General features: G+C 40.8%; 2 protein-coding genes across 3 annotated transcripts; both read right to left on the bottom strand.

Moving 5' to 3' along the window:
• Positions 1 to 1,828: 1,828 nt before the first annotated feature.
• LOC127601171 (protein S100-A11-like) lies at positions 1,829 to 6,847 on the bottom strand. 2 transcript variants are annotated; one of them, XM_052066245.1, is made up of 3 exons: positions 6,713 to 6,847; positions 2,222 to 2,368; positions 1,829 to 2,133 (listed from the first exon to the last, which is right to left on the bottom strand). In XM_052066245.1, the coding sequence occupies exons 2-3, from the start codon at positions 2,336 to 2,338 to the stop codon at positions 1,963 to 1,965; spliced, it is 288 nt and encodes a 95-aa protein (XP_051922205.1). In that variant the 5' UTR covers positions 2,339 to 2,368; positions 6,713 to 6,847; the 3' UTR covers positions 1,829 to 1,962. The 2 variants fall into 2 exon arrangements, with proteins under 2 accessions (XP_051922205.1, XP_051922204.1); XM_052066244.1 differs by lacking the exon at positions 6,713 to 6,847 and adding an exon at positions 4,102 to 4,209.
• A 3,463-nt stretch (positions 6,848 to 10,310) lies between these two features.
• s100a10b (S100 calcium binding protein A10b) lies at positions 10,311 to 12,287 on the bottom strand. Its single transcript, XM_052066243.1, has 3 exons — positions 12,121 to 12,287; positions 10,987 to 11,145; positions 10,311 to 10,532 (listed from the first exon to the last, which is right to left on the bottom strand). The coding sequence occupies exons 2-3, from the start codon at positions 11,122 to 11,124 to the stop codon at positions 10,374 to 10,376; spliced, it is 297 nt and encodes a 98-aa protein (XP_051922203.1). The 5' UTR covers positions 11,125 to 11,145; positions 12,121 to 12,287; the 3' UTR covers positions 10,311 to 10,373.
• Positions 12,288 to 13,564: the final 1,277 nt, after the last annotated feature.

The following is a 13,564-nucleotide window of genomic DNA, read 5'->3' on the forward strand; positions in this document are numbered from 1 at the left end:
TCATATGACTTTGTCTTGTTGCGGTGGTACACAATCGCCAGTTGAGTCAAAGCTCTGCCAAAGTCAAGGAGTCTGAGCTCGGTCTCTTGGTTACTTTTCAACTGTTTCAAGCTCCCCTTGACAATGTCCATCGTGAGGTTCCCCTGTCAAAACAGAAATCAAGAGAACGTTAAGTTACAGGCGATATTGCACGCATCCGTCATCGAGTCCCGCGCTTCCGAGTGCCTTCACTGTGTTGGCTCACTTCAAAGTTGTTGAAGTCGACTTCCTTCTCAAGCAAGACTTTCATCTCCTCCGAGTTCAAATACTTGTCGCCGTCAGCGTTGTATTCCTCAAAGAGGCTCGCCATCGTTAAAATTATTTCATCCAGGCGGCCCATGGCGACTCAGCTTGGGGAAAAATTGGTTCCTTTAATTTTTTTTCTCTTTTAAAAAAAAAATACAATAGAATCGATTCGAATATCACCCACGATTACCAACACATACATCCAGCATACTCCAAATGTCATCGCACAAATTCGTTTAGCACTTACAATTTGTTCAGTGGCAAAGAAGTGATCTTGTGTGATTTTCCAGAGATGTTCAACAGGCTCCCGTGAGATCGTCTTATATAGTTCGGCTAATTCATTTAATGACACACCCAAACTCAAATGTGATCCAAGTAAAATGTTGCAGACTCTACCTAGACTGGTTTTACCGTTCTGATGTTGCCTCAAATACATGCGCTATAGCCAGTTTGACAAAGAAACCACTTGTATGTGTGAGCGCGGTTGAACACAAAGGGAGTTTCTCCAGGTGATTAAGTTGGAGGTGTACTTAGAAAAGGATCGTTGTTTACTTGCCACACCTATGTTAAAAGATGCTTGGTGAATCCCAAGTATTATGTAACAACACCTTTTCTAAATATAACGATCAAATGTCCAACCACCTATTTTCTGTGAATTGTGATTTTTTTTTTTTGATTCATTAGTCCTCCATAAATGCTTACCGTCCTGTAACACTGTCATGTTGCACAATATGACAAACCATTGATAAAACTACTCTATTGTCAAGTGCTGTGGCACATGAGTGTGTCATAAGATGATCCAATATCACCGAATTGGTTCATAAAATTGTATTTATTGACTTCAAATAATGTATCTTTTATCACGTGTTGCGATTGGTAGAACTAAATTCCACCAAATGGCAGATGGTAGAGAATTAACCAGTGTATTCACCTGCAGTTTCCAGTAAGATTTTGACACACTTTTTGTCTGGTGATGTACCATGATATTTCTCGAATGGAAGCTATTGATCCTTGTCCCAATAAAAGTCAAGAAACACTGCCGTCGGTCAATAATATGAATTGACACGGCATGGTTAGGCGGTATAACATACTGGGACTGTAGTATTTATCTGCGATGGCAAAAGATGCTACGGCAAGAGATAACATGATATTTAAATTTCCCCAGTGTGGGACGAATAAAGGATATCTTATTGTATGAGAAAATAAGAGCATCAAATTATCCTCAAAATGAGGGTAGTTCGGGCGTGTTTTTTTTTCTCCCCCCCTCTTCCTCTCTTGTGGTTTCTTTCCGACTTCCGGGTTGAGTGAACGCTGGTGCGTTTTGGCTGCCGCTGCTCAACCCGTATTGTTTTGTGTTTTTTGTTATTGTAAAGTGTCCTTGGGTGTCTTGAAAGGCGCTTATAAATAAAATGTATTATTATTATTATTATTATTATCTGACGTTTGTTTCTGGAACAATCTGGTCAAAAATGGAAAGAACGTGGTCAGGTGTTCATTTGTGCAGCATCGATGATAACAAACTAAGAGACAGAATTACATGATTGATCTTGATTGCTTTTTATTGTCTGGCCAAGATCAAGAGAAACAAAACAAACCATGGGACAGATTTCTCTTGCTTATCTGAGAATGATGGCAGTCAAATTTGGTGGGCAAAAGAAAAGCGATGATTGTGAGCCGTTACTTGCAAGAGCCCTTGCCAGCGCAACGCCCTTCACCGATTTTTTTATAATAGCAAGCTTTGATCAGTAGACCTACGACGGCGCTGTACTCTTCCATGTCGAGCTTGCCGTCTTTATTCTGGTCCAACCTGTCAAAGAGCTTATCCAGAACGCTTTCATCAATGTTCCCCTGTGGAGCACAAAGTGGCCTTTTTAAGAAAGAAAAAAAAAACGTTTAAAAAAATGGGAATATACTTGCTGTGTTGTCGCTGATGTACCTTGCACTCTTTTTCGACGATTGCTCTAAATTCCTTCTTGTCCAAAACGCCATCCTCACCCTTATACTGATCAAAGAAGGCCAACACTCCTTGGATGCTCTGGTGGATTTTGGCCATGGCTACTCGGGTTGTGTGAAATATATGTTCCTGGTAAATTGTAGTATAAAAACAGGACAGACATTTCTTTAATAAATAATAAAATCAATAATAAAAATACAAGTCTAGATGAATTTGTTGATGTGGGGATTGTTTGAAAAATGTCCAGGTGGTTTGTGGTAAGGGGTTAGGATTAAGTTGTTAGGGCTACGGACGGTTTAGATCGAGGATTTGGGTTGGTGTTAAGATAATGGTTATGTGGTTAAGGGGTTTGGGTTAGATTTAGAGTAAAAAAGTTAAGGCTGGCGTTCATGGGTTATTGGAAAGGGAATGGGAACAGGAGGTTGTGAATGATTGCAGAAAGGGGCTGTTGAAAACCTTGCACCGACTATTTTCTCCAAAGTAAACAAAATGCTTTCTATTATTCAGAGATTGTGGGCTTCCTTCTAACAGGAACACAAACTAATGCCTGTAAAATGATTTTTGTGTCGTAATGAACATTTTGGGAGCAGCCGGAGGCAGATGTTGGTTTTTTTTTCCCCCAACATATCGCCAAGGTGAATTTAGTTTCAAAGAGTAATGGTTTCAACTTAAACGTAAATTAATAGAAATGCACTTTAGTTATTGGTTTGGTTTAACTAAACGAATTGTCAAGGGTTTGAGTTAGGTTGAGGGATGCAATACAATACAATACATATTGTGGAAGATGCTAATTGAAGTAGCGTATTCATGTCGTCATCGTGGCATGAGATTGACAGGTGACAGTTGCATTCAGCCGACACACCCATGGCACTTGAGAGTGGAAACAGGAGCAGGATTTTTCTTTTTTCTCATTTTAAAGCCACTTTTAGATATGTGGCAACTGTTTTAGTCGTTCCAATTTGTCACGGTTGTTAACTGAACTCTTCTCTGCAGTGTTCAGGACTTCTGACTTAACAGGGACTATAAAGTGTCGCCAAAGATACCTATTTATTGATGGAAACTGGGCTTTTCATTTATCCTTTATATAATTGATGCGAGGTGGCACGGTGCGCGACTGGTTCGCACATCCGCCTCACGGTACGGAGGTGCAGAGTTCGATTCTGGCTGAGGCCTGCATGCTTGGCAGGGTAATGGAACACCCGAATTTTTCCCAAGGTGTGAATGTGACTGTGAATGGCTGTTTGTCAATGTGTGCATTGTGATTGTCTGGCAACCAGTTCAGGGTGTCCCCCGCCGACTGACCGAAGGCAGCTGGGATAGGCTGCAGCAAGCCCGGGACCCTCATAAAGATAAATAGATTGAAAAATAGATGAATTGATAATTTATGTGTCCCCAACATTGTATTCCACCATGTTATTTTTATTCTCTTCAGGAAAAAAAAAATACAGTATACAGGTCGCGCCCTCGAATACACAGACGATGAGTGACAACTTGTTTTGCCAGTTTGTTCATGGGATGTTTGAAACCACAATTTTAAAAAAAACATCTTGAAAATCAAGTTTGTGTAGAGGCGAGAGCAGCAGAATAAAAAGTCGCGACATAAATTGGAAAACACTTTGCAAAAGGTTCTATTCAAACCGGCTGATGAATAAAAACAATACAGTCGCTAATTTGTTCCATGTCAAGGTCTGATTTATGAAATCTATCTGACACTAGTAATTGTCGTATTTTTTTCCTGAACTAAAATGATCTTCCTTGCCACCTACAGACCCTCCAGAATTTTTAAGTGAAACTTTGAAACTGTTTGTACACTCTCAGCCACTAAAACTCTCGTTTGATTATCAAATCCCCGTAATACTCACGGTATATTTAGGTGAAGTGAGTTCTTGTGTTCTCCAGCAATGCCAGCGTGCGATGGTGTCACACTCAAGACACGTCCGCCTTTTTATAGCTTCCTGATCATTATTAAGATAAGATAAGATAAGATAAGATATCCTTTATTTGTCCCAAATACACAATACATTCCTGAAAGGGGAAAGGAGATGAGAGCAAGTTTTCACGATTAGTTTTTGTGCCTGCAAGCGAGCAGTTTACTGCATTGTATTCTTCCTTTCTGTATTCACTTTGTATTGTGTTTCATAATCCTGAAAAGTGAGCTCATGACATGAATGACACCCAAAATAAAATGAATCTGTCCGGAATCCAGAGACATATTATCAAAAAAATATATATACTGTATATATTTTACCCTCTTAGAAATACTGATCTTATTGTAATATTTAAGTTTATTTGAGTAGGTGTTTTTTTTATCAATCATCCTTCAGCTGAGTCAAGAGTCATTTTTACTTATTTATTTGCCATGAAAATTATTTTTATAATGGCCAGTCATTTTACGGAGGGCATACTTGCATACTGCCAATCCTAAAATTTTAGAGGACAGAGGAACAAAATTAGCACCCCACACATTTCAATTTTAGTTTAGAAAAACAACAAACTGTATCATTTGAAAAATAATATTTTTATTTCACACAAAGATAGGTTAAAAAAAAACGTGTGTACAAAGCATTTGCGTTTGTGGCAGCCACGTACAAGGAATTTATAAAACAGCCATCGGCCATCTCCTTCTACCTTCACGCCCAAAGTAACTGTGCACGCCAGCTGCGTCTTTAAAGTCAGTGGCTAAGTACTCCACTCGTTGATAGGTACTTAGGAAGACAATGGGCAGTAATTAGGGTGTGACACATATTTGGTTTCTGTGGGGAGGAAACAGACTGGAGAATCAAGTCTCCCTCTTGAGAGTCTGAATGTTATAAAATACCTCTCTGTCTTTTTAGGCAATAATAGCAAAAAGATGATTACCTGTCCCAGCCACCGAAAAGCTGGTTGCACCAATGAAACCGCTTCTTTTTTCAAAAACTTGTCACCGTTACAACATTGAGAAATTATAACGTAAGAGGCGACCAAATTGGTTGCACTCACACCATGTAAACCAGGGGTGCCCATTAGGTAGATCCTGATCTACCGGTAGATCTAAGACGGGTCCCAAGTAGATCTGAGGAGAAAAAAAACAACAACCATTTGTGTGTCTTTGTACATATTAATAATATATTTTTTGTGTTAATGTACACTGCACACTTATCATCTTATCGGTCTCATTTTCAAATTTTCAAAATATTTAAAAAATAAAATAAAGCAGGTAAATCGTGAATTTACGGTGGGGCGTGATGACATCACCGGAAGTTGTTAGCCCTCAGCAGTCTGCAATTGCAGCTTGTGATCAGAACTGTTGCGCTGTATCTTTTATCGTCATTGTTCTCATTCAGAGTTTGCTTCGTGTACAATTCACCAAAGGCACAAGCAAAGAATATGAACCGAGGAGGGCCCAGGGAAGCACTTTAAAACGGTATGTGTGAGCTACGATAGTTACAAGGCTGCAAAAGTGCGTGGCATGCCTCTGTTTCAGGCTGTTTCTCATCATGGCGAGTGTGTGCGTGTGTGTGTGTGTGTGTGCGTGTGTGTGCGCGTGTGTGCGTGCGTGCGCATGCGTGCACCGATAAGGGTAGATCCCGGGAGGTTAGTTGATCGAAAAGTAGATCTTTGATCCAAAAAGTTTGGGCAACCCTGATGTAAACAGAACAACTTGAAATCAACCAAGAAATCAGTAAGATCCAATGTGTTTGGGGAGTCTAAATGTAAAACACTCTGGAGGAGGTGGGCAACAGAAGGATGCTAACTAAGCTAAGAGCTATCATGGCCAGTCCCTCCCACCCCCTCCAGCCCGCCCTGACAGCACTTGGTAGCTCCTTCAGCCAGAGACTGTTACACCCGCGCTGCAAGAAGGAGAGATACCGACGCTCGTTCCTACCGACTGCTGTCAGGCTGCTGAATAAAAAAATATCATAATAATAATAATTGTTATCAATTTGTGTTCATATTGTATTTAACTGAAATATGTTTGTTGTTTTTTTTCTCTTTCTCCTTTCTTCTTTCTACATACATTCTTGCTGCTGGAGGCTGTAAATTTCCCCATTGTGGGACGAATAAATGATATCTTATCTTATCTTAAAACAACAGCCAGTAGTATCTTCCTCACGTGACCCCCCCCCCCCCCCCCTGTGGTGCATCAGTAACGGCGCCATTTAGAAAACAAAGCCAGTTCTTCACACCTTTGCCTTTATGTTAGCCCTTATACTCTGACCACAGTGGGATAGTCTTGGGCAGGGGTGCCCAAACTTTTCGGATCGAAGATCTACTTTTCGATCAACTAACCTCACGGGATCTACCCTTACCGACGTGCGCGCGCACACGCACACGCGCACACACGCACACACACGCACACGCACAGACACACACACATACGCACACACACACACACACACACACGCACACACACACACACACACACACACGCCATGATGAGAAAGGCATGCGACGCACTTTTGCATCTTGTTAACTATCGTAGCTCACACGTACCGTTTCAAAGTGCTTCCCTGGGCCCTCCTCGGTTCATATTCTTTGCCCGTGCCCTCGGTGAATTGTACACGAAGCAAACTCTGAATGAGAAGAATGACGATAAAAGATAGAGCGCAACAGCTCTTATCACAAGCTGCAATTGCAGACTGCTGAGCGCTAACAACTTCCGGTGACGTAATCAGGCGCCAACGTAAATTCAAGATTTACCTGCTTTATTTTATTTTTTAAATATTTATTTTGTGAAAATGAGACTGATAGGATGATTAGGGTGCAGCGTACATGACACAAAAAGATCTACCGGTAGATCAGGATTTACCTAATGGGCACCCCTGGTCTTGGGGGAGATCCCAAGATAATCAAAAAGGGAGGACCGTCAGGTGTAGGGTCAGATTTGGACTCATGTCCCAAAAAGGAGACCACTGGTAAAATTAGGGAGCACCAAAATCTCTGGGAATCCCAGTGTTAAATATAACACATTAAACTACTAGTAACACAAACACACATATGACAAGGATTAAAGTCCTTCTAGCTTCATGAATTAAATGTATTGCGGCACACGTTGCATTTTGGAAACAGGGCTATTACCGTCGTATAACACACACACGCGCGCGCGCGCACGCACACGTACACGCACGCCATCGGACAATTTAGTGTTCAATTATGACATGATCAGTTAAGATTACACAACATAACAAAAGAGAAGATGACGTGAGGCTGATTGTTTATCAATATGAGCAATAAAAGACAGAAAGCCAAACACGCATGTCAAATTGTTTCAGTAAAAATAAACAAACAGGGTTTAAATGGGGTGCATTTTGCTGCTTAATTCATATTTCACAAACGCAATATTAATCAGAATGCCTTGTGAAGAGTAGTAGGCATGAATAGAACATATTGTAAAGAAAATGTTTGACCTGATCGATGCTGCCACCTAGTGCTTAGTTTATGCTTACCAGCTCCCTTCAGCAAGCGTTTGAAAAATACAGTACATGAACTCGAATCATTGCATACCACCTGTTAGCATTTTAGCAATCCTCTTTGAAAAGCTTTGGCCCGTTTTGGACTCGGGCTTGCTTATTGCTATTTATGCTATAGGTTTTCATAGTAAATGGTAACATATTAATATTTCAGCTGTTGCTATTAGAAATACAACCAGACTACCGAGTAAAATCCAAATCCATTGCATCTATTTAATTGCATTTATTCAAACCAAGGTTGCTATTATTTCACATGTTAGCATTGTTAGCATGTTAACACCAATTGTGTAGGTTGGCTTTAGCACAACAGGCTGTGGCGGGCCGTGCATTTCAACCTTCGGCCTTCAGTGACGTCACATATATTAACACAATATGGGCTCGTCAGGCAGCACTTTATTTCAGGAGCATTTAAAACCATCAAGTATGCATTCACAATTAAGAGCAGGAAACTAAATTTACAGATATATCAAAAATAAAAAGATTAAAAAAATACTCAATAAAATGCCACCCAAATTACGCTATGTAATCCTAAACAAGTCTGTCAAATAAATTGCGCAATGTCACAGTTTCATATAAGACACCAACCACACAATAACAAAACAAACTATTCTTTGAAAATAAAATTAACAGATCATTTGCATTTTGAGAATAGGCTATACAACAGCAAATAACTGAGAATGTTGAGCAGCTGAGATTGAACTAATTTTAGTGCACGAAGCTGACTACAATGCACCATTATAAATCGCAGGTGAGCTGATTTATTTGATACATTTTTGTATCTTTGTCATTTTATTTCGTTACCATTAATACTAATGGAATAGAATAACAGGAAGAAATGCAAAATAAAATTCATTTACACACCAATGTAGTGCCTGTTCACTGAGCTGCAGATCTACGCGAGTGTCCCCAAACGCTTTTAAACGCACCGTAGCTTGTGAGTGCCCAGCCGTGCTCTGATCTTTCCTTGCTGCCTTGGTAAAACAACTTAAATTGGTAAATCCAGTGGAAGGTCCGTCTTGAAAATTGTGTGGAAAGTAGTCCTACGACCAGATCAACGTCTTCTCCTTCGGCCATTTTGGGTCAAAATGCAGCAACAGTTCCCTCTAGCAGGCGCTCATCCAATCACCGAACGCGCACGTCCAGTGTCGACGTAAGCCCTTCTAGCTGGCCCTGGTACGCAGACTCGTGATCTGATTGGCTATTGCAAGCTGACAGCGCACAGGGGCCTGCTTTGTTTCATCTGAAGCCCCCGAGCAAGTTTAGTTTACCTGGCAACACAAGCTATCTGAAATATGATTGGTTAAAAACTCTACCATAATAAACAAGTTATTTATTGAGTGGCTTTGAATGTTCTTTAAAATAACATTGAAAGCCACTCAACTAAGTGGAAATAATATGACGTGAAGAATACAGAGAATACTTTTGTTTACACATTTATGGAAAATAAAATAACATCACTTACATTTATGTTATTCTCAGAAAAGTAAATTTACTTCCAAAATGCAACGTAAATTTACTTTTCTGAGAATGTTTAGGACAGCAGAGAAGGCCTTGCTGGCCCTGACGGAACACCACTGACAACAGCACATGTCCTTTGAGGAACATTCCAGAATGAACATTTATGATTCCATGCCTGATTGTAAGCATATGCTTTAAGTTACCATGCCGACCTTAAATTTTGTGTAGTACTGCTGTCATAATGATAAATAACTTTGGTTTGATTTGGCACTCCCAAGTAATGTCATCTATTTGAAATGACTGGATTCTAGTGTGGGCTAACATCGGTGCACACAGTGTATACGCAACGCAGCGTTGTCATGGCAATGTATCAGAAACTTGGGATTCCTCAGATACAACGATCCTGTGTTCTAAGGGCGTGATATAAACCACTTGCAAACCTCCGTGCCAGATGCTGAGTCATCCTGCAGGCGCTGTTAAATATTGAAGTGGGAGGAGTTTGCCTCTATTAAAGGGGCAAGTCTTGAAAATTTCTCACCGGCTCCAGTCCATCGTGCTGCTTTAGAATGCTGTCTGTAATCTGCAAAAGTTGAATCAAGGCAACTTGACTGAGTGAAATTGTGAAGCTCTTTTCCTTAAATCTGGACAGATCATGGTGTCAAAAGCGAAAACTTTTGAAGTTATGTCATGAAAAATGTGTTTCAGTGTTGGTTCATGGCCGATTACAGCTTTCGGGTTTTTTTGGTGTGTTTGTCTTTTTTTTTGGTCTTGTATTCACACATTTTTGGACCCCCGTGAAACTCTGCGTAGCAACAGCTGTAGATGGCCAGTTGTTTTTCTTAATTTCTTTAATAAAAACAAGAAGAAAACTCGTGAACATTTTATTTCAGCCGTGAAAGTTTTTTTCATGACTCACATACATGGACAATTAGTTTGAGCATTTGTTAGCTTTAGTACACAGTGGTGAGAAGATCGTACTGCCAAAACATTTTTGGGCCACCTGCTATTTCTCAACTTCATGCTTATCAATCACACTTTTTCAGAGACAGGAAGAACAGGGTGGACATCTTTGGACTAAAATGTTTCCATATGTTCAAATCATGGCGAATACAAAGACAATAACATCCTTTCATGGTGTGAATAATCATGCAGACAAAGTGATATTCAGTCAAAGGTTTATACTCATGTAACACTACAGACTCTCAGAACTGAAGTGTCCATTGCCTTTATTGTTTGCCCTTCTTTTGGTGGAGCACGTAGCACTTCTCACACGCCAAGGAGAGGCCCGCGACCAGTGGGAGAAACTCTTCAAAGTCTAACTTGTCGTCTTTGTTCAGGTCCAGGTCCTGCAAGATGCAATCCACTGTTTTGGGGTTCTTTTGAGTCTGCAATAACAAGCAATGGGCGGGGTTAACTTTTCATCACATTCCATGAAGATCGAAAAATCAAATACCGGTACTTCATTTTAGATATTGTGGAAAAAGGACACTGGTTTAATAGAAAAATAGGCATGTTCAGGTTATTTTTAATTGTGATATGTTGTTTGAGCATTTCTGGTTGATGAAAAGCCGTCTGTCTCCATTCGTCCATCCACTTTCTATCAATTATCCTCATAAGGCTTGTGGGAGAGCTGGACTCAACCCAACTTAGAGCCAGCAGTCAATTGCAGGGCACACACCAACAAACAACTAATCACACTCACATTTACAAATCAAATGCACAACCATATTGTAATATACAGTTATGGTAATGACTTTCAAATGACAGTAGCTACTCATAGCCAATATGATTCATTTTGTAAGTGACTCGCACCATTACATCGAGAGAACATGTTCTCACCTTGAGGAAGGTGGGTAGCTCTACCTCCAGTAGTTTTTTCAGTTCTTTTTTGCTTAGCGTCCTGCCATCGCCGTCGTCTTTGGCGTAGCGGTGGAAAATGACAATGAGGTTCTCCATGCATTTCTCCAAGTCACTCATGGTTGCAGAGATAGGTGGGCGCTGTGAATACGCAAGGGATATTATGAGGAGTGGTCCTGGCAGAGCAGTTCACGATGTGATATTGCTGATAGATTTATGATGAATTTAAAAATGACAATTGTCATTCAGTGTCACATTGGACAGTGATAATATAAGGATTTGTATATAGACTGTGCGTCTTAGATAATATTCTGCTGCATCTCCTATTATTTGTGTATTATTTGTTATTCAAATATTCGTTTTAAATTAAATCAAATGAATATATTTTATTAATAATTAACTACCATATATTTTATTCGGTACATTAACAAAATTATGATCATTGTAACAATAATAAACACAGTATATATACCTGTGTATAAGAAACAAAAATAATATATGACAGCATGATAGCATAAGCTTTGTTTATTTAAAGGGTACCTTAAGAACAAACAGTTCATTATATCATCCGCAGCCAAACCAAACAGTGAAGCTCTATGGGAGGACACGGGTGTTGCTTTCATTGGCACTCGGAGCAAATTCTTTTAATATTACAACAAATGTTCCAGAAAAAACGGACATCCTTATCTCACGGCTGCTGCCCTGTGCTCTACATCCGCCTTTTTCCGACTGGATTGCAGCAAGACAAAAAAGTCGTTAAAAAAACCCCAAAGGACTATAATGGAATCACGTCTCACAAAAGGACAGGAAGCAGAAGGTCTGCAGCAACGACTTGTCGCTTGGGAGAAGTGCAGTGTCCCAAACCGCAGACCACCCAATGACACGCCCAGTGTCCAACATGCGACTTTTGGCGTAAAACTGAGAATGAACGGCAAAAAAAACAAAAAAAAAACACCCAAATGATTCACTCAAATCCATACAGGTGACGTTTTAAACCTTCGCGAATGTGTGTTTTCCCATTTTCATTGAACTATAGTTTCTGGTGTAGCACGATGCAAGCGTAAAATGAGCGCAACCTGCCCAAAAAAGTGTCAAATTGAAGAAGCGGCGACTTACCAGACGAGGAGGCTGAGTGAACAAAATGGGTTTGAGAGAAAAGCGGGAGTTCAAGAGGATTTTATCCGAGTATATATAGTCAGACGGGCAACGCCCGGCAGAAGGAGATGGGAGGGAGATGAAAAAAGAAGAGGTGGGAGGGAGTTAAAGCAAATACTTTGCTCATGCCTCTACACTACACACCCATTTGAACACGACTCCCAAGATTTTTTTCGAATATCAAGACCACAACCGCAATTTTTTCCCGATTGACGTTTAGATGGAAACTATACTCTATAATCAGCGTTCTTGCTTGTCGTGTGAGACGCTTACATAGTCCGTTTTCGTTCCCTTTCTCGGGCCGTTAATTGAAAGGGTGTGTCGAAACTTTTCACTCAAACGGCTTTAAACGGTATCTGAAACTCTTCACACCAAGCGCAATGCTGCCTTGAGATATGACTTTTATTCGTTCTTTGGCCACACTCAACACGAGGCACTTGTACCTGTATCTCGAATCATTTCCCTTTTTTAAACGAATACAAATGCAAAAAAAAAATCGCAACGTGTTACTTGAATGTACTGTTCGGCACCCACAAATCCGGTGGATTTTCTCTCGCTATCTATATAATTTATATTAGCTTTCAATTTTAGCCGATTGGTGGACTAGTCCACAATATATAATGACATAAGTCTGGTGTGTGCGTCTTGGTTACCCGGGAGAAGTATAAAGGCCAATTCATACTTCACACTTACTTTCCCGTGCAGGAGCCAATTGCAAAGGGGCACACCCCACCTACAATCCCAGCGGGATTTAAATGAGACATAGCCCATGAAAAACTGATTCCAGCAAGACAGGAAATCGTGTGTGTGTAGAACACGTCATCATGCTTGATCCTTGTGCTTCCTCCGCAAACTGAGAGCAAGAGCCCCGCCCCACCCACGATGCAGACATTCGATTGAGGCACCGTTGGAGGGCACCTTGACCAGCTTGCATCACCAGCGTGTGGTGCGGCGGTTGCACCGTGTCCTGCCGAAAGAGTCTGCAGTGCATTGTGAGAGCAGCTGAGATGATCATTGGTGTCTGTCTTCCCCAACTCGGCGGCCATTTCCAACTCTCGTCTGACCTGCAATGCCATCCGGATCACAGGTGACCCCACCCACCTATCTCACTGCCTCTTCGACCTGCAGAAGTCGGGGAGGAGACTGCGATGTCTCTGTGCTAGAACCAGCAGGCTCAAGAACAGTTTATTCCACCAGGCGGTCAGGAGCCCCCCCCCCTTCCATAGTCGGTGACCCTGCCTCAGCATCTGACATCCAATTATTGCATTTAAGCAATTCACTACCTAAGCTTTAACCTGCAACAACCACAAGTGCCCTTCCGTTGTCTGTTATCTATTGTTTTATTTGTTCCTATTGACATATTTACGTCTTAATTTTTTGTGCAGTTCAGGTTGCTGCCATTATT

This window comes from Hippocampus zosterae, chromosome 5 (assembly GCF_025434085.1).
Source record: "Hippocampus zosterae strain Florida chromosome 5, ASM2543408v3, whole genome shotgun sequence".
NCBI classification, from domain to species: Eukaryota; Metazoa; Chordata; class Actinopteri; order Syngnathiformes; family Syngnathidae; genus Hippocampus; species Hippocampus zosterae.

What these genes read in the sequence shown, in the direction of transcription:
- LOC127601171 (XM_052066245.1), bottom strand. Translation starts at nt 2,338, where the DNA reads ATGGCCAAAATCCACCAGAGCATCCAAGGAGTGTTGGCCTTCTTTGAT. An exon ending in TCGTCGAAAAAGAGTGCAAG is followed by an intron (nt 2,134 to 2,221) that starts GTACATCAGCGA and finishes TGTGCTCCACAG; the next exon opens with GGGAACATTGATGAAAGCGT.
- s100a10b (XM_052066243.1), bottom strand. Translation starts at nt 11,124, where the DNA reads ATGAGTGACTTGGAGAAATGCATGGAGAACCTCATTGTCATTTTCCAC. An exon ending in AGCTACCCACCTTCCTCAAG is followed by an intron (nt 10,533 to 10,986) that starts GTGAGAACATGT and finishes TTGTTATTGCAG; the next exon opens with ACTCAAAAGAACCCCAAAAC.